Source organism: Ptiloglossa arizonensis, chromosome 13 (assembly GCF_051014685.1).
Source record: "Ptiloglossa arizonensis isolate GNS036 chromosome 13, iyPtiAriz1_principal, whole genome shotgun sequence".
NCBI lineage: Eukaryota > Metazoa > Arthropoda > Insecta > Hymenoptera > Colletidae > Ptiloglossa > Ptiloglossa arizonensis.
The window spans coordinates 6429519-6451009 of NC_135060.1; the positions used below are offsets into that span (position 1 = coordinate 6429519).

Sequence of the window (21491 nt, forward strand, 5' to 3'; positions counted from 1 at the left end):
AATGTTCCTTCGATCTCCTGGTTTAGTTCTGTCAAGCAATTACATTATGGAAAAATTAGGCAAAATTGGAAAAGACGCGTCACGAACCGTGCAGTTGGTCCTACTAGGTCGGTCCCGTTTCCCCTCAGTGGGCCCGATTAAAGAGGAAATGCACGACGCCGTCCACTCATATAGAGTGCCCCGTTTCTCCCAACTCCGCGTCAGGAGCCACGCAAGCGTGGGCCTGACTCACGGAGGATGACGAAGAGAGGGTCGTATGGCACAGGGCTTCCACAGGGACCGATGCGAACACCTGCCCCTGTGTTCGCAGCATGTTCTCTCTGGAAGCGGACGCACCAGAAGAGACGGCGATCGACCGTTCGGACCACCTACACGGCCGGTCACTTGCTTATGCAACAAGCAGAGGTGGCCGGACTGAGATACGAGGAAGCGAGCAAAAAGAAGCTAAAGATTGGATAATTGCTTGACAGATAACAGATATTTGTACACGGTGGCCTTAAAATTAACTTATTCCAAGCTAAACTAAAGATCCCACGGCGGTTGCGACGATAGTGTCCTCTTCGTTCTTCGTTCTTCGTTCTTCGTTCTTCGTTCTTCGTTCTTCGTTCTTCGTTCTTCGTTCTTCGTTCTTCGTTCTTCGTTCTTCGTTCTCCGGTGTGCCTACCTAAGAGAAACCTAAACTCAAGGCATGATGGAAAAATGATAGAAAATAGAAATGAAGTTGGTTAGTGATTAAATACAGTCATGCAGTAACAAAGGAAATAAAGGCAACAATGACAAAAAAATAAACATGTCAAAACAAGTAGAAATTAAAATCAGAGTACAAATGAAATGAATTAGACAAAGAAACAATTAAAAAAAAAAGAAAGGATTGAGAGAGTGGTCGCCAGTACTGACCACCGCCTACCGGCGGCCAGTACCGGTTACCAGGGTGGGGGGTCCCCCTTCCATAAACCTAAAACGAAGAGATCCGTCCACCTCGGAGCCTCCAGGAACAATGAAATTTTAAACAACCGGGGGCTCCTTATATACCCTCCCCAAGGTGACTTACCGTTTCTTCCATTGTCTTTGTTCGATCTAATCGAAATTTTCGAAGGCGAACGGTTTCGGTGAATGTTTGTTCATTTCCGCGATTCTTACTAACATTTATGCATATTCCCAATATTGATCGAACAATGTGCATCTTATTTATGTATTGCAATTAATTAAGAATCTTATAGAAATTGATTTTGATCGATACTCGATGTAAAAACGTGTTTCGTAAAGTTTTTAAGCATGGAATGTAACAATTGTTCATTAGATACATTAATTTAACATTTGTTTAATTCTTATAATTTACACAATACGCGTAGAAGTTGTGTTTTTTACATAAAAGCGCCGAAATTCAATTAATCGCTTTTCTAGATAGAAAAATAATCGCGATGAAGACTTGTGAATCGATAATCGATATATGTAGCCTTGAGAATGTCAGTTGGATCTCGAAGAAAAATTCCTTCGCGAACAAAGAATATTTCAACGAAATGATATTTTAAGCCATTATTTATACTAGGACATTGTTCAAAATTGTTTAAAATATGTTGCGATGACATTTGTTAATAATTATGATAAACAAACGTCAAGATATTGCGATATCTGCCAAGGCGAACGGTTTCGGTAAATTTTTGTTCTATTCCGCGATTGTTACTAACATTTATGCATGTTCGTATATTAATCGAACAATGTGCATCTTATTTATGCATTATAAATGATGAAGTAACTTATAGAAATCGATTTTGATCGAGACTCGATGTTAAAATGTGTTTCGTAAAGTTTTTAAGCATGGAAAGTAACAATTGTTTATTAGATACATTAATTTAACATTTGTTTAATTCTTATAATTTACACAATACGCGTAGAAGTTGTGTTTTTTACATAAAAGCGCCGAAATTCAATTAATCGCTTTTCTAGATAGAAAAATAATCGCGATGAAGACTTGTGAATCGATAATCGATACATGTAGCCTTGAGAATGTCAGTTGAATCTCGAAGAAAAATTCCTTCGCGAACAAAGAATATTTCAACGAAATGATATTTTAAGCCATTATTTATACTAGGACATTGTTCATAATGGTTTAAAATATGTTTCGATGACATTTGTTTATAAATATGATAAATAAAAATCGAGATATTGCGAAATCTGGGAAGGCGAATTGCTTTAGCGAATGTCTATGTCTCTAGGCGATTGTTATAAACATATTTGCACGTTCCGAACTTTTATGTTACAGTGTGTGAATTAAATTTTATCGGAAAATTTAACTAAGAGTTTGGTATACACATATTTCTCGATTTTTTATGAAAATTAACATTTGTAAACTAATTAATGGTTTGCACTGTAAAAGGAGGAAATATCAATGTTACAAAATGCATTTTCTTTTGCATTGTAAATGAATAATTTGCTTATAAAGATTAATTTAGTTTGCAAATCGAGAAATATATGAATATCAATATTTTACTTTCATTTTCGATCACAATTAATTTCTGAAAACTAACTAATGATTTATAATGCCTAAATATGATGCACATTGTTCTATCAATATTAGGAACATGCATAAAGGTTAATAACAATCGCGGATATAAACAAACATTCACCGAAACCGTTCGCTTTCGAAGATTTCACAATATCTCGATGTTTATTTATCATATTAATTAACAACCGTCGTAGGACCATACTTTAGACAATAATTAACAATGTTCTAGTATAAATTATGACTTAAAATATCATTTCGTTGAAATATTCTTTGTTCGCGATGGAATTGTTGTTATTGAGATCAAACCGACATTATCAAGGCTGGAAATGTTTATCGATTCACAAACGTCCATCACGATGATTTTTCTCTTTAGAAAAGCGATTAATTGAATTTCGACAGTTTTCTTAAAGAATACAGCTTCCACGCGTAATCCGAAAATTATAAGAACGAAACAAATATTAAATTAATGTATCTAATAAACAATTGTTACTTTCCATGCTTTAAAACTTTACGAAACACGTTTTAACATCGAGTCTCGATCAAAATCAATTTCCATAAGTTACTTCATCATTTATAATGCATAAATAAGATGCACATTGTTCGATTAATATACGAACATGCATAAATGTTAGTAACAATCGCGGAATAGAACAAAAATTTACCGAAACCGTTCGCCTTCGCAGATTTCGCAATATCTTGACGTTTGTTTATCATAATTATTAACAAATGTCATCGCAACATATTTTAAACAATTTTGAACAATGTCCTAGTATAAATAATGGCTTAAAATATCATTTCGTTGAAATATTCTTTGTTCGCGAAGGAATTTTTCTTCGAGATCCAACTGACATTCTCAAGGCTACATGTATCGATTATCGATTCACAAGTCTTCATCGCGATTATTTTTCTATCTAGAAAAGCGATTAATTGAATTTCGGCGCTTTTATGTAAAAAACACAACTTCTACGCGTATTGTGTAAATTATAAGAATTAAACAAATGTTAAATTAATGTATCTAATGAACAATTGTTACATTCCATGCTTAAAAACTTTACGAAACACGTTTTTACATCGAGTATCGATCAAAATCAATTTCTATAAGATTCTTAATTAATTGCAATACATAAATAAGATGCACATTGTTCGATCAATATTGGGAATATGCATAAATGTTAGTAAGAATCGCGGAAATGAACAAACATTCACCGAAACCGTTCGCCTTCGAAAATTTCGATTAGATCGAACAAAGACAATGGAAGAAACGGTAAGTCACCTTGGGGAGGGTATATAAGGAGCCCCCGGTTGTTTAAAATTTCATTGTTCCTGGAGGCTCCGAGGTGGACGGATCTCTTCGTTTTAGGTTTATGGAAGGGGGACCCCCCACCCTGGTAACCGGTACTGGCCGCCGGTAGGCGGTGGTCAGTACTGGCGACCACTCTCTCAATCCTTTCTTTTTTTTTTAATTGTTTCTTTGTCTAATTCATTTCATTTGTACTCTGATTTTAATTTCTACTTGTTTTGACATGTTTATTTTTTTGTCATTGTTGCCTTTATTTCCTTTGTTACTGCATGACTGTATTTAATCACTAACCAACTTCATTTCTATTTTCTATCATTTTTCCATCATGCCTTGAGTTTAGGTTTCTCTTAGGTAGGCACACCGGAGAACGAAGAACGAAGAACGAAGAACGAAGAACGAAGAACGAAGAACGAAGAACGAAGAACGAAGAACGAAGAACGAAGAACGAAGAACGAAGAGGACACTATCGTCGCAACCGCCGTGGGATCTTTAGTTTAGCTTGGAATAAGTTAATTTTAAGGCCACCGTGTACAAATATCTGTTATCTGTCAAGCAATTATCCAATCTTTAGCTTCTTTTTGCTCGCTTCCTCGTATCTCAGTCCGGCCACCTCTGCTTGTTGCATAAGCAAGTGACCGGCCGTGTAGGTGGTCCGAACGGTCGATCGCCGTCTCTTCTGGTGCGTCCGCTTCCAGAGAGAACATGCTGCGAACACAGGGGCAGGTGTTCGCATCGGTCCCTGTGGAAGCCCTGTGCCATTAGACCCTCTCTTCGTCATCCTCCGTGAGTCAGGCCCACGCTTGCGTGGCTCCTGACGCGGAGTTGGGAGAAACGGGGCACTCTATATGAGTGGACGGCGTCGTGCATTTCCTCTTTAATCGGGCCCACTGAGGGGAAACGGGACCGACCTAGTAGGACCAACTGCACGGTTCGTGACGCGTCTTTTCCAATTTTGCCTAATTTTTCCATAATGTAATTGCTTGACAGAACTAAACCAGGAGATCGAAGGAACATTGATTCCTTCCATCTCTTTGGTTTAGTATCTTCGTTTGTATCGCGTGTCGAGGGAGATCGATGGAACTTTGATTCCATCTATCTCTCTCCGGGTCTCCGCTCGCAGCAACCTCCACGTGGTGAGACCTGGTAATCGGTATTACTCGCGACGAACAATAATTATTCGTCGTGGGTAGTACCGAGCTAATCGGCTGCGAGTTTAGAATAGTAATTTTTACGATACAGTAGAGTACTTTACGGTACAGTACTTTCCACAAGTAGAGTACTTTAAAGAACAATATTTTTGTAACGAGTATGAAAGTGCGAATATGTTAATGGATCGAAGAAAAGCGATTGTATTTCCGATGAATCGATGTATTGAAATAAAATCAATTTCACTGACAACAGAAACTTTATTTTTGTCCATTATTTGTTTCCATTTCTTTAACCCGATCCTATCAAACTGCTAAAACTACTTAAAACTATATGTCCTCGACTATCATGTTCTCCTGATACAAAGGAAATCGGAATCCATGATTCAGAAATTCGTTCGAAAGTCCAACAAAATTCCGATTCGCGGAAATTCTTGGAATTTGACGTCAATTCTAAGAATCCGCGAAATCGTGGCACTTCCTCGAATATCGTATACTGACACCAAGAGTCCCAAAATCAAACATTTTCTAAAATTTATGCCTGAATTTCAACCTTTGGTATCAGGAAAATACCAAAAATTTCGATTCTTCAAGTATTAATTAAATGTTAAATTGATATATCTCATAGACAATTATTACTTTCCATGTTTTAAAAGTGTAAGAAACATCTCTTTACTTTGAAGTTCGATCAAAATCAATAGCTATAGGCGAATCAATCATTATTAATGCATAAATACGATGCAGATTGTTCGATTAATACCGGAAACATGCGTAAATGTTAGTAACAATCGCGGAAATGAACAAACATTCACCGAAACCGTTCGCCTTTGCAGATTTCGTAATTTCTTCATGTTTATTTATCATATTTATTAACAATCGTCGTGGGACCGTAGATTAAACAATTATTAACAATGTTCTAGTATAAATAATGGCTTGAAACTCATCACTTTCTGGAAATATTTGTTAGATCGAACAAAGACAATCGAAGTAACCGTGCGATAAAACAAATGAATATTTCTCTACATATCGAAAAAATAGTTTGTATATCTGCATTTATGTTCCGAACGCTCAGTGACACACATATGTCACACGGCGATGAAGTGAGTTGCCATCTACTGGAGAATAGGTAAACTATACTTAAGGTGTGAAAACACCTGGCGGAGAAACGCTCAAGTTTGTCGAAGAATTGTTTCAATTTCCACAAATAGATAGCGCCACGAGCATAAATTTACCGACATTAAAGATAAGTAATTCCATTTGTATGGTATACCCTACCGTGCGATAAAATAAATAAATATTTCTGTACAAAGTTTCGAATGTATCATCTTGCGAATAAATGTAAAGTTAAACAAAATCAGCGTAATGAAATTTCTCTGCATTCTAGCCTTCCTTTATACGTTTAAAAAAATCTTTGATACCTCGAAATCATGGCTACACATATCGATTATCGACTCACAAGTGTTTATCACGATGATTTTTCTATATAGAAAAGCGATTAAACGAAATTCAGCACGTTTGAGTAAAAAATACAACTTCTACGCGTATTGTGCAAATTATAAGTATTAAACGAATGTTAAATGAATGTATCTAATAAACAATTGTTACTTTCCATGCTTTAAAACTTTACGCAACACGTTTTACTTTGAATCTCGATCTAAATCGATTTCTATAAGTTACTTCATCATTTATAATGCATAAATAAGATGCACATTGTTCGATTAATATTGGGAACATGCATAAATGTTAGTAACAATCGCGAGAATCGACAAATATGTTCTCCAAGGGACGACAACCTATATAATTACCACGTTACAAATGTTTGGAATTGCGCGTTCCGAATATATTTGCATCCATACAAACAATAATTCCGATATGTAGAGAAATATTTATTTATTTTATCGCACGGTAGGGAATATCATACAAATGGAATTACTTATCTTTAATGTCGGTAAATTTATGCTCGTGGCGCTATCTATTTGTGGAAATTGGAACAATTCTTCGACAAACTTGAGCGTTTCTCCACCAGGTGTTTTCACACCTTAAGTGTAGTTTAGCTATTCTCCAGTAGATGGCAACTCACTTCACTGCCGTGTGACATATGTGTGTCACTGAGCGTTCGGTATATATATGCATATATACAGACTATATTTTCGATATGTAAAGAAATATTCATTTATTTTATCGCACGGTTACTTGGATTGTCTTTGTTCGATCTAACAAATATTTCCAGAAACTCATGGCTTTCAAGTCATTATTTATGCTAGAACATTGTTAATAATTGTTTAATCTATGGTCCCACGACGATTGTTAAGAAGTATGATAAATAAACATCAAGAAATTGCGATATCTGGGAAGGCGAACGGTTTCGGTGAATTGTTGTACATTTCCGCGTTTGTTAATAACATTTACGCATGTTCCCAATATTAATCGAAGAATGTGTATCCTATTTCTGCATTACAAATGATTAAGTTGCTTATAGAAATTGATTTTGATCGAAAATGAAAGCAAAATATTAGCATTGATATGTTTCTCGATTTGCGATCAAAATTAATTTCTATAGGCAAATCAATCATTTAAAATGGATAAATAATATGCATTTTGTAACATTAATATTCGCTACTTTTACAGTGTAAATCATTAATTAGTTTACGAATGTTAATTTTGGAAAAAATCGAGAAATATATGAATGCCAAACTTTTACTTTAATTTTTCGATAAAATTTAATTTTTATAGGCAAACCAATCATTTACAATACATAAATAAAATACATACTGTAACATAAATGTTCGAAACGTGCACGATTTCTTGATGTTTATTTATCATAATTATTAACAATCGTCGTACTACCGTAGATTAAACGGTCATAAGTTACACATATCGATTATCGACTCACAGGTGTTCATCGCGATGATTTTTCTATCTAGAGCAGCGATTAATTGAATTGTGACGCTTTTAAGTAGAAAATACAACTTCTACGCGTATTGTGTAAATTATAAGAATTAAACAAATGTTAAATTAATGTATCTAATAAACAATTGTTACTTTCCATGCTTTGAAACATTAAGAAACACGTTTATACCTCGAATCTCGGTCAAAATTAATTGCTGTAGGCGAATCAATCGTATTTAATCCATAAATAAGATGCATATTGTAAGATAAATGTTCGGAACATGTATAAATGTTAGTAACAATCGAGGAAATGAACAAATATTCACCGAAACCATGCGTCTTCGCAGATTTCGCAATATCTTAACGTTTATTTATCATAATTATTAACAACTGTCGTTGGACCGTAAATTAAACAATTATTGACAATATTCCGGTACAAATAATGACTAGAAAGCCATCAATTTCTTGAAATATTTGATTAGATCGAACAAATACAATCGAAGAAACTGTGCGTTAAAATAAATGAATATTTTTCTACATATCGAAATAATAGTTTGTTGCGTGCAAATATATTCTGAACCCGCAATTACATATCCCTGTAACGTGGTAATTACATGGGTTGCCATCTATTGGAGAAAGGGTTAAACTACACTTAAGGGGTGAAAACACCTGGCGGCAAAACGCCCAAGTTTGTCAAGAAATTGTTCTGCCTTTAATCAGTAGATGACGCCAGCGTTAGGAATATCGCTAGAAAGCAGATACCTATCTGTAATGTCGGTACATAATGCTTGTGGAGCCATCTATTGACGAAGGTTAGAACAATTCCTCGACAAACTTGAGCGTTTTGCCGCCAGGTGTTTTCACCCCTTAAGTGTAGTTTAACCCTTTCTCCAATAGATGGCAACCCATGTAATTACCATATTACAGGGATTTGTAATTGCGGGTTCAGAATATATTTGCATACATACAAACTATAATTTCGAGATGTAGAGAAATATTCATTTATTTTATCTAACCAAATATTTCAAGAAATTGATGGCTTTTGTTTTTATTCTAGTCTGAATTGAAAACGTTGGAAGTGATACGGAAATGGTAAAGGTGCTTCTTGCGCCCTCACAGGGCAAGTCGATAAAATTGCCTTGCGAAGTTTGTTTTGTCTCGTTTGCGTATTGACGGTGAACACGATAAGTGAGGTTAGGTCTTAAATGGCCTTAGTATTGTTCGTTTACAACACGTGATTACGTGTATCTTTGACGAAGTATAGAATATTTACAAAAAATATTTGAAGATATATATACTTAAAGTAAGTGTCGTTGAAGTAAATAACGTTATTTTCTTTTATGTATTTCAACCATATCACTATTCTCAATTTTTTATTTTTTTGCACATTTGGGGTTATGGTACGTTCTCAAAGATATTTAAATTTTCTTTCATTTAAGAAACATGCAGTGTTATGTCAGTGTTTATTATGAAATACGATAAATTCTTAATTTAAAGTGAAACGTATTTTATCGTTGTAAATAAAATAAAGAGACTACTTACGGTACTCGAATGAGTTTTTAGAAATTATATTTAAAATGTTTTTAGACGTAAAACGTTAAAATGGCAAAATCGATACGTAGTAAATGGAAAAGAAAGTGCAGAGCAGTTAAAAGGGAACGTTACGGTGCAAAAGAATTAAAAATGTTAAAAAAGACGTTAGGTATTGACAATACGTCACAAGATGCAGAAATGATGGAAATATCGAATATTGCTACAGGTTTGACAAATGTTACGCGATATATTATTTCTATTATCTTACAATTGTTACTAATCCGTTTAATTTTTTCATTAGTCGTCGATGCGATGTCTATAAAAGAAAATGAAAAAGCAAAAGAAGATGCCAAGACGGATGATGTAAAAAAAATGGACGTAGAATCTAGCGGTAGAGTATACAACAAAAGAACCATGCAAGACCAGTATGGAAATTATCCAATATGGATGAGTTTGCGAAAAATTGCCAAACATAAAAAAGGTAGAGCAAAATCGCAAAAAGCAAGTGCAAAGTCGCACAAAAGATTAACTAGACAACAGAAGAGAAAGGCAAAGCGGAACCAAGTTTTGTCCAAAGTCGACAACGTTGATTGATAATAAATACTTGTGTATAATAAAACGGAAATAAATTTCATTGTTACAGACAAAAGGCTTTATACGTTACTTTACCCATGTAAATCGATAACGATCGTTCGAATACAATTTTCATTTTATTATAAAGCTGAATACAAAATAATCACAAAGATTATTTAAGTTACAATTCTATTACAAATCTAACACATCTTTGTCGTAAAAGCTAAAAACATGGCAGTGATAGTATGATCTTTTTTTGTAAAAATTTTCCTACATAAATATTACATCTACGGGCAATGCCCAAAATATTTGATATTCTTTTCCTTCGTTACAACAATTTTAAAAATTGAATGCACCGCTATTTATCGGAATTGGTGTTCTGCAACGTAATCGTAGACGATTTTCCAATTCCACCACTCGGTTCGTCAAGTGCTGCATTTTCCGCGCTTCCGACTCGTATTCTCTCAGTTTACCTCGCATCTCGTATATTTCCTGCTGCATATGTTGCTAAAAATAAACATTTTGCAACGAGTAATGTTAATTTTATTCGTTATCGAAAGCGATTACACGTCGACTACTTACTACATTTTCGACGGTCCTTTTCATCACGTTAATACTTTCTATAACCGACGCAACCTTGGTACTCATTTCTGTGGTTTCGGTGTCCCTCTTTTTTCCTCTTGCAAATTGCTAAAAAAGTAGAATGTATATTTCGTTTTCAATTAATTACATAAATTCATTACCAATCAAATTTTCGAACTTATTTCGTACAGCCGTGAAACACTTTTTTTTTTTTTACATTTCCACGGTGGTTCGAATTTTCTCCAATATCGAATACACTGTATTTTCTCCATTTCTGATACTTCGTATACGAAACCCGAGTTTCAATTTATTTTCCTTACGCGATATTCCTCGATTACTTTAAACATTGTACCAGTTGGCGATCCAGAACGCTTTCGTTCCAACATGTTTGGTCATTGAATTGAAAATTTGAATGAAAAGAAAAAAGAAAGTAAAGCTCATAATACTCTTGCATTCGCATTCCTAGCCCCGCGCGAAGCAAACATACCTCCTCCTTACGAGTCGAATAATATACGGAGAGCCATTGTCCGCGTACCTTTTCGAGCTTGGTGAGCCTTTTCAGGATAATCTCGTAGTCCTGATCGAGGTCACCATCGGATACCTCGTTCTCCGTATCTGCAAACAGAATTCTTTGATACCGCCGCGTGAGAACGGAACACCGTACGTACGCTCGGGTTGGTTACTTTCGCATTCGGGCGTCGCTCAACACGGGACACCGAAAACGTAATCGAAAACGAAGACAGGGATTAATGTTTACGTACCGTGCGTGGAAATTGACGGATGCCTCGTTGTCGTCGCCTCGTGGAAGTCCTTCTCGAGATCTCGCGCCTCGAACGCGATGTCGTCCGTGTCTGAAAAATAAACGCGCGCGAATCCTGAGAGTAAAAAACCGATTCGTGTCTTCGCGCTTCGATGCAACAATAACTAACTCCAGTTTCCGCGCGACAGTCGCTCTCTAACCAGCGTGGTACGACGCAAAACATTGCAGAGATAATTTTACGCAAGATTCGAAATCTTAAGGTCGTTCGGAATGTCGTTTCGTTTTCCAAAATGGAGAGTGTACAATTCACCAAAGGTGAATTTTGGTTTTTCTTTGCACCGAAGCAAAAAAAAAACGAAATGACTTTCCGTACGATCCGATATTTCTTGGATTATTTCCGAGAAATGTCGCTGCAATGTAAAATATTGCACGTTCAAAATATTGTCTCTGTACAAATCGAGACATTTCGAACGAAAACGAGGCGTTAATGTGAGTCATTTTCGCGAGTACCGCTCCAAAATTCTTGCAAACTTTGCTCTGTCACTCCGTACAGACGACTCTTCAATGAATCGCATCCGAGTTCAAGATCGACGCGAACGATCGCGGTGAGAACGCATCGTGTGCGTTTGTCCGTTAAAAGTACCGTGGAGCGCGTAACTGTTATCCGAAAGTCGGAAACAAAGGGCTGCGACACGAACCATGGAAACTGGAAACCGTTGAAAATATTGTTGCACGTTGCTATTGTACGCAAAGCGCGTGGGTTTCGCGCGAGCAGTATTTGGAAGTTGGCTCGCGTCAAAAGCGACGTTGTGCAGATTCCCCGGCACCATATTGGTCGTTCTCGAGAGATCTCGAAAGCGGATCGTTTCTCCGTGGACGTCGAACGTTTTTTCCCAACGGTTCCGACTCACCGTTCTTTCGACAGGACTGGCCGTCTTTCTGAAGTTGAAAACCGGGCCTGCAGTGGCACTCGTAGGTCCCGGGTAGGTTTCTGCAGAGCTGATCGCAGGGCTTCTCTGTCACGCACTCGTCGATGTCTGTAACGTTGGTGGACAAGTTATGTTAATTTCGTTAAAAATTAATTGCATAAATGAGACAGCTGCCGCGGCTACGGGACCGATCCATCGTGAAATCTCCTCGGTTTCCGTTCGGTGCCGTTGCGCAAATCCCGAATAACTCCGCTGGTTTCCGTTGAATTTGTCAAGGTGGTTACCGACGATTCGAATGAATAAATTATGGAAATTTAAATTACTTATTGAGTTGCCGTCCGTTCGAGAATAACCGCGAAGGTGGGAGGATAACCGCTACCATTTAAAGTAACTCGTTCCCCGATTAATATAAGAAAACGATCGGGATGTAGGGGAAATTGAGAAACATGTTTCTCTTTTGGTACTTAATGTCTGTGTAAATAATTTGATACGGTTATTAAGAGTAAATTATTTTACACGGCGGTACCTTTGACAATTTTCTCTACCGTTCCCGCAAAGGGATACGAGAAAATTGTACGCATTGTACGCGATACGTTGGAACGTTTAACGGGCACATTTTGGTAATCGTTTATTATCGTCGATACTGTTTCGTCGTTTTCCTTAAATGCTACTTTAATTTTTTCGATCGCGGCTGTAATTCGTATCTCTCTCTCGAGGGAAGTTTCAATTCCAAATACGATTTGAAAATTACAAGAACAGAAGATAGGATATTTGTACAATTTACATCTACACAGGGAGGATACATTCAAGGTATCGAAGTCGTGTAAATCGTATAAATTCGCGCATTAAAAGAATTTGATCTCGATCTAAGAAGTTGATGCTTAAAAATGGTACTCGAGGTAAGAAACAAATCCCATTCGAGACTCTTTCGATACTCGAGCTACTCTTATTTTCAGGAACCGAAAGTTCACGATTTCTTTTGGAGCAAATTAACACGAACGGACTGACACGATCGTTAACGATAACGCACCTGTGCGGGCGACTGCGAAGTAACAATCTCGCGTAATCGCAACGCAGTCTCGTGACTATCGTAAACGATGATATTGGCCGCGAATGTACGCGTACCCCCCATAATCGAAAAATTGATTCCCGTGGGAGTGTCGAAACTGTGCGTACGAGAGGAGTTTTTCTCTCGTACCGAAACCGGCACGCCGACACAGCTCACCTCGGCCTCGTAATTAGAACGTCCGTATACCATAATGAAATCGCTCGTAAATCTATCGAAAGCAGTCCCCTGCTGGACACCACAATACGCCCAGTTGACTCGGTATTCGCGCAATGTTATCGGGGCCGCGTATCGGTCCGCGTCGATTTAATTACGCCTAACGATCCCGGCTACGAGGACGTAGCTCCTAGCTTGGAAATATCGATCGTGGATATTTTACGATTTAACAACACGCTTGCTCGTCACTTACATCGTTCAATTCGCGGACGCGAGTTTTACTTGAGATTTTTCGGGGCACCCGGTGAACACGAAAGACCTCGAAGAGGAGATCGGCCCGGGCGACGATCGCGCCGCGAGTGTGTTGCGAAAATGAACGCGCGACAATGCTCGAGATGAGAATTCGTGGATAGGAGACGTACAAAGTACCCAATTTGAGGGAGAAATAAATAGAATGTATTTTTCTTTTCTCTTAAGGTCGTGTTTTCGGAACTATCAATGTCGTCACCGAGTTCTTTCCTTGCACGATTTCGGACCAGGAAATTAAAAATCAAAGTACGAATCGCGAGAGAGGTACCGTTTAAAACGTCTCCACGTACCCATTGTGCGAAATAAATAACGGTGGACAGAAAATTTGTCCCAGTTTCGTGGTAGAATTCCACGAAATAAAAATTACGTTTCCGTTATTTTAAATCGTACATCCGTTCTTGGAAGGTTACCCCAAGATCGATTCGATTCATTTAAAAGCACGCGGTGAATTTTTGCGAACGCTCCTCCATTCTCCGGTGTCGATAATATCGATTCGGTATTGTTTACGTCGCTTTGCACACGTCGCATTTCCAAGATAGTTCACGGTGTACGACCGATCCATAGTTTTCCGTAGTTGCACAAGGCGCCTTCGGAACGACCTCTGACGCGTCTGAAAACGTTTGGCGTGTTTCTAATCATATTCCCCGGTATTTCCTACCGACCTGGAATATCGATTTCGGGTGACCTTACGAAAAAAGAAAAAAAGGAAAAAAATCGAGAAGATTTAAACCGGGCGACGAAGGCGGGCATGCAATTAGTCCACCACGACCTACTTCGACTTTTCTTACTCGATACGACGTATTTTTCTTACGCCAACGTCCGAGCGAGTTAAAATTTAAATCAGCTGCGCTTTCTCTGTAGGCTCGAGGTAGATCGTGTACGTAAATTTTGTCGCGCTGTTTTAGAAACACTCCACGATACACTCCGATGAAGACTAATGGTACTCGAAACGTCGATGACAAAAGGCGTAGAGAATGAACCGTCGGCGCGTCCGGTTGGAAGTTTTACCTGTATCGGCGATTAGCATTCGAAACGATAATTTAGAATCGATTTGCATTCACGTTCGACGTTACCTGTCTGACACTGGCTGCCTGTAAATCCTTTGGGACACGTGCACCTGCCCGGGGAAGTGCATACTCCTCCGTTTAAGCAGGGAGCCGGACAGGTAGCTGAAAGGCAATTAAGGTAAGTTGTAGGTTAAGTATCGCGTACCGTATTAACGACCGATAAACATTTTACGCGCCGCATAATGAAATTGTACAATTTATCGATAGTCCTATTTACGATATCGCTCGTGAATATGTTACCAGTTCCCGATATTTTCCCGACGGTGCACCGGTTTCGGCGCGGATTCGAAGGCCGGCTATAAATTTCGTTCATTTTTCCCGCGGGTGGTCGCACTTTTTCGTTCGAAGAAACGGCGCGCAAGGACAACTGGAAATTATTCGGAACCGTTGGGCGGTCGGGTACGAAAACTCACCTTTATTGCACCCGTAACTCATCTGAGTCGCTTGCGTCCATCCCGGGCAGCATAAGAAACTGGAAGGTACGTCTGTCTTAATATTAAAGACGTTAAGATACCTGGAAAATATTCAATTTCGTTTCACGAAGTAACGATCTTCTACCGATCGAAACCGTGAATCTATGTATGCCACTCGTATTGGTAGAATTACGTTCTCGACTCGACGTTTTCAAGAACCGTTTTACCTAAATTGTCCATTTCGATGGTGATGAACGGTAGTGGTAGGAACTGATTTCGTGCAGACTCGTCTCCTGGAACAGCAAAAGAGAACATTTTTCGATGAATCGAAGCAAACGATGTAACAGTTTGCTTTTCAACGTTGAAATCACCCACGGTCGTTTCTTTGATTTGGGTCGTGTAAAAATATAGACAAGGTAAATCGAAATGTTCGAATTTCGAACGTTTGGCGACGAATCCGCGGCTCGATTCGTGATCGTGAAAATTTCACGGACGCTTGACCGATAATAAGTGCGCAACCAACGCGACGAACGTGAATCTTGGAATCGCGATCTCGTGGCAAAACGTTTGAAACGTATCGGGTGTATTTGCGTGGCGATGTTAGACCGGTCGCGTGTTTCGAGCCGACAAGATCAACCGAGCCGTTCTGTCGGTCTTCGACCGTGAAAGCGTAAACCACGCGCATCGCAGGGTATTCAACATCGCAGGGCTGCACCCTATCCAAGATGCTCCGATTACACGAATGCCCCCGCGGCTTTACATTCGTTACTCGCGATCGGGCTCGCGAGCGAGCGCGCGCGTCCGCGTTGCGCCATTGTCAGCCAGTGACAGGATGAAATTAAATTATCGAATCGATTGTTTCGATAGCGATCGCGACCGATACGACACGGTGTACGGGGCCTTCGTTTGCATCGTTCGATTGAAATGGAAATTGAAATCGTTAAATAGAGAGACAGAGAGAGGACAGTTCCGAGTTCAAGCATCGATTCGATAACTGCGCGCGAAACAGCGGGACATCGATAGCAACGATAGTTCCGTTTCGTCGTGAAAAATCGACACCGGATGACTTTCGATCGTTCTTCCAGCAACGAAAAATTATATTTCGGTAATTATAGTTGCGATCGATCCGATTTCGCCGGTTGCATCGTACCCAGATCGATAGAACGCTCCTTGAAATCTATTCGAAGAGACTTTCGGTCATCGAAAGGAAATTTCCATCACGAATTTTGTATCTTCGCTTCCACAGACTCTTTGAAAACGATATTGTTCCTACTTGTAGATCGAAAGCCCGACGAGTCTTCGAATTTCGCAAGATTCGCAACACATCCGATAGCCACGTAGTATCGACAAATTATTGTCCGCGGGTTAATCGATCCGTGTATAAATAACCGCGAAGTAATTTCCTCTCGTTGAGATAAAATCAAATTTATGCAACCTGGGATTAATTGCGAGTACCGGACCGCGCGAGATCTCGAGTAATCTCGGTTAAAAAATAATTCACCTTCGACTCCGCATTCTTCATCGATCTATCCGATTCGTTCCTCATTCATCTTGACTAAACGTTATCTCGTGAGGATAAAATACGAACCGAGGGGAGACGGGAGTACCGTGCTCGCGTCTACGAGCCTCGTCTCGTTGCGAGATCCCTTCTTTTTCACGGTAGGAGCGGACCGCGCGCGGAAATCACGTAAATCGAGGAGGACGCTCGCTAAGATCGCGCGGTAATTGGGCGTCGAGAGGCGATCCTCGCGGCGGCGGAACCACTTCGTCATCGTCGGCCTCCGAGAAAATTGCATCTCGCCTTGTCGCTGTCATGTTCGCTGAAACGCGACACGACGTTTACTGTCGCAACAACGACCCGGGGACCGCGTGGCCCGCATCGCGAGACGTCGACCGTTCTTGCCCGCGCGCCATTTCGTTCGCGGCAAGAGGTGCAAGGAACGCGCAACGACCGGCGAACAAAGGACCAAGACCTGGGACCGATTAAACCTGCCCCGCGGCCCCACCGGTTGCGCAATTAAAACGCCACCCTCGGTACAGCTGCGAGCATACATCACCGTTCCTCGTCGATTTTCAGCCTCTTCGCTGCACAGGCCTCTGCGAATGGTACACGGTACCGTGGGCCGTTTTCCGTGACCAAAACTTACGGGGTCGTTCCACCCAGTAGGAACAAATCGACGCAACGATCAATCGATTCCCTGGGGATATTTGTAGCGCGGTTCTCCAACTCGAAATCAAACGACTGAAAATGTAGATTTTCGGGGGACGAACCTTCTCGAGGTCCTCAACGAAGGGGATAATTTTTAAAGGATCGTTCACTTGTAGAATTAACGACCTCTAGGTTTATCTGCTTATTTATCAATAGAATTATCGCAAGAGAAACTTTACATTGGTGTCAGAGTTCGATGGAAAACGGTTCCATAATGCGAACGGAGGAACTTTGAAACGATCTTCAGGATTCTTAGAGCAGTACACCACGAGTGTACTATTTTCAAGTGTACATTCGATAGAAAATTATTCTACGTCCCCCGTTCGTTGATCTCTAGTTTCTTGAAAATTCTATACGATCGTGATGAAAGAAAATGTACGGTACCGATGAATATAGTCGGCCGAGGAGTGTTACCGCATCGTAGAGTGCAAGACATTTAGACGATCCAAGAGTTCCAAACGGTACCACGCAGCAAAGAATTGCCGCTGCATCGTTTCACGGAACAGTTTGATAAACGTCGAGGAAACAGTTTCGTAACAATTTCTCCCGATCCCGCGGTGAATCGATTATCTCCGTATCCGGTACAACGCGTTGAATCTTCTCTCGTAGCGAGAGTGAAAGTCGCGAGTGAAAAAAAAAAAGAAGAGGAAGCGGCAGCTCGCTCCCTGAGAGGCACGTTTCTCAGACCCCGACAAGTGTGTCGCAACCGAACGAAGGCCTCGAACATCGTCGAGGGTGTTCGCAAAATCTGTTCGTTAAGGGCTGGTCGCGTGTTTGTCTATGGATTATCTGTGACAGAAGGGATCAAAGGGATTAACGTGGCAGGTGATCCAGGTTAACGAATCGTGTAGGTTCAGCGAGATGTGCGTCTGGCGTAGTCTCGTTCTCCTCGAGCCTGTTTCACGAGGCAAAATTAGTCTTACCCTGCGCCATGATTCGGCAAATTGTTTTCACCTTGGCTGAAACTCTGTTATCGGGACAGACACTTGCCGACGTGTATTCTCGATCGTGGTGACGGAAATAGAAGGTGACGTTCCGTTAATCTTTGACGAGACTCTGTCTAGGAAACGGAATGTCCCGAGGTATTCCGATTAAAAAATTTCTCTCTTAAAGAAACTTACGAGAAAACCGTTGCACAACTTTCAACTCGTCGATATCTGTCGATAATCGTCGCTTCCTCTTTTTTTTTATTTCACCGGTGTCTCGGGACTTCTTTGTACTCGAAGAGGCCGTGACGCGCTACAGGTGCTGAAAGCACCTGTGAAAATAATTTAATTTCGTTTCGGGGCGTTCGATGTGTCGCGAATCGGTTATTCGCGAACAATATTCGAACGCCGGAGACTTCCATGTGCTAGGTATCGATCCGTGCGGTACACACGTTAAATGTTTTCTTAAGCTTTCGCTCTCACGGTCCGCACGCATCAAATCGTTCCTGGAGCGTATTCCGCTCGCAGAAAAATCTCACGGAACACGTTGCGACGGAGTTTCAGATACGGTTCGGAGGACATTCGCGTGGGAATACTGGTTCGGGTGCTCTGGTGGCCATACTGAACTCAGCACGCTGATAACGTCCAACATGGTCGAGCCACGACATTGAACGAGAAAGGCGAAGTAGTTGGATGTACTTTCGTGAACAATTTCAGAAAATAACAGCCAACAACTGTACGATTCGCGGATCACATTTACGGTCTATTAAAGAAGTAGCGATCGAGGGCGATTTACTTCGACGAGTGTCGCGGTTCGAAGTTTCTCGTAGGATTTGCGACGTTCTTCGAGCGTTTAACGAATTAAAGACACTTTTAATCTCGAGACCGTAGATATTTCCATCTCGCGGGATAATTTACAATTTTTCGTGTAGCTTTTTGCAGTTTTAAGGTACGTTAAGTTCGGACGCGCTTTTACGTTAATATATGGGTCGATGTAGAGAAGGAACGGAGAACGTAGAGGTATAGAAAAAAGACACCCAGTTAGCTTAGGTCCACAAATCAACCCTGACGGAAACAAGGTAAGACGAAGTCTGGTCTATATTTCAAGTCAGATTTCCGTTCCAATACTTTCTACGAAGTATCCTTTTCGAATTTACATCCCCCCACTGACACAAATTTCAGTTCATCCTAGCGCGAAATTACACCGACGTTAGTTTCTAAATCGATATTACTGTGATTTCTCGCAATATTGAACGCGGAAAAACATCGATAAATAAATACCATTATACAAGTGAAATTGTACGGATTCCGATATATCAAAGTTGGTACACCTGTAATTAATTTCGACCATTAAAATAAATAACTCTCGTCACGGTCGATTGGAACTATGCCAACCACGCGTACGTATTTTTTCCTCGCACTCCAAGTCGCTAAACAGTTCGATTATCTTTTTACCGATTTATCTGACAAAAAGTTCGAGCGTTGATTAATTTCGCGTTAACCGACTGCCACCGAGATAAAAAGTCGCGTAAATTTACGCGCGAAAGTAGCTCGCGCTTGGTGTATTCCTCGCGTACAAAGCACTGCGAGTATCTAAAATAAGCCGGTAAGAATTCTACCGAACGTTAATACCAACGCGTTTCACTTTTAAGTGCGTATTCTCCGTAGTTGAGCGAGAGTAACGAGTTCCACGTCGTCGGTGCGTTCTAGGAACTTTCTCCGCTGCTAAGGAACCCGGTACTTAAAAAACGGGAAATATACGAAGAAGTCGCGAGTAATAAAATCAACGTCGATTAGCGATGTGGAGCGGGCCGAAGGCGCCGTCGCGTGATACCGAACCGCGCGGGCTTCTCGTTGGTGATAAATTTTCAATGAATTACCGCATTGACTGCTCGCGTGTCTGCGACTCTCTGAAAGGTACTTCCGAAACCTTAACGGTGATCTCGCATGTTTTCCACTTCTAGCAGCGACCGAGGCGAATGCAGCGTCGAGTTATCGTAGCCATTCGTCACACCCTTGCCTTTGACTATCTGTTGCTCGTGCAGAGATTTCCTCGCCGATAGGACCGAACTCTCTCTCTTGTTCTTTGGGTCACCGATGGGTACCCGAAACGAAGTCGAAAGTTCGAAGAAAAGACACTTTATACGCGACGGGGGAACGCTATCGTGCCAAGACGCATTACAGAGATACGAATTTAGTTCTTGGCTTCTTTTTGCGAAATTAATAATTCTATTTAACGACGCGTGCAACGAGACACCGATATCGTCGGTGGAAATTGTTGCCCTTGAAAATTAAATCTCTTTTCGAGAAACAATTACGACGGTTGGCGAACCACCGTTTCCAAGATCGCGATTCGTTTCGAACGAGATTGTTCTCGTTACTCGTTCGACGGTAGAGCGGTCGGAGATAGTTTATGATAAATTTTCGGGCGAATAACCGTTCCAATAATTGAAAATCTCGGTATCGATACATTTATCAAACGTGCTATTAGTTCGCTTCGATGATTTGTGTTCTGCGAAAATAATAATCGTTGTTTACTCGACCGTATCGATGAAACGCCACTCGGTGGGAATATCGTTGTATTTGGACTCTTAATACGTAATAAATAATGAGCAATAAAGCACGGCTAATCACTCGACTGCGACACGAGCTTCGAAATTGGCCAGCTAAGGTTTTATTTATAGTACGGTGGTAGATAATTCTCAAACGATTATTACTTTCTAAAACGAGTATTATATTTATACGATTCGCGTAGGTAACGCGGTTCTATAATTAGATCGGATTTTTACTCGTAGTCGAATAAACGGTTACTGAGAATTTACGAGTTTCGAATTCATGCATAATAAATACCGCCGGAAAAAGAACGAGTACAATCCCGAGCGCCAGTTTCTAAACTCTCAATTAGACGGGCGATAGAGTTCCCTGAACCACGATTACCTCGATACGTATCGGAAATTCTTGGGCTTAAAATATTCAAACTGTTTCGTCAGAATAATCGACCAGACACGGGAATTAACGATTCGTGGAGCCACGCGCTCCCGATTCCGCTTCAACGTTCTATCCTATCAAACGGCGTTCGTGGTAACGAACTTTTCTACTTGGAAGTGATCGTGAACACCCCCGTAATA

The 21491-nt window shown here is 40.2% G+C and overlaps 2 protein-coding genes across 2 annotated transcripts in view; one reads left to right on the forward strand and one right to left on the reverse strand.

The window, feature by feature from the left end:
- Positions 1–8853: 8853 nt before the first annotated feature.
- Positions 8854–10016, forward strand: LOC143153880 (protein LLP homolog). The gene is made up of 3 exons (XM_076325506.1): positions 8854–9143; positions 9428–9599; positions 9675–10016. The coding sequence occupies exons 2-3, from the start codon at positions 9443–9445 to the stop codon at positions 9965–9967; spliced, it is 450 nt and encodes a 149-aa protein (XP_076181621.1). The 5' UTR covers positions 8854–9143; positions 9428–9442; the 3' UTR covers positions 9968–10016.
- A 212-nt stretch (positions 10017–10228) lies between these two features.
- Positions 10229–21491, reverse strand: part of Slow (epidermal growth factor-like protein slowdown) — a 36435-nt gene continuing 25172 nt past the window's right edge. The window contains exons 2-9 of the mRNA XM_076325588.1: positions 15456–15521; positions 15229–15329; positions 14822–14917; positions 12200–12325; positions 11290–11379; positions 11064–11143; positions 10529–10636; positions 10229–10453 (exon numbers count right to left, since the gene is read on the reverse strand). Of these exons, the coding sequence (XP_076181703.1) occupies positions 10286–10453; positions 10529–10636; positions 11064–11143; positions 11290–11379; positions 12200–12325; positions 14822–14917; positions 15229–15329; positions 15456–15521 (835 nt within the window). The 3' untranslated portion in view covers positions 10229–10285. The remainder of the gene's footprint in view (positions 10454–10528; positions 10637–11063; positions 11144–11289; positions 11380–12199; positions 12326–14821; positions 14918–15228; positions 15330–15455; positions 15522–21491) is intronic.

Bases quoted from the DNA above. Each gene is read 5' to 3' on its own strand.
- LOC143153880 (XM_076325506.1), top strand. From the start codon at position 9,443: ATGGCAAAATCGATACGTAGTAAATGGAAAAGAAAGTGCAGAGCAGTT. The intron at 9,600-9,674 runs GTTTGACAAATG...TTTTTTCATTAG, and splicing joins AATATCGAATATTGCTACAG to TCGTCGATGCGATGTCTATA.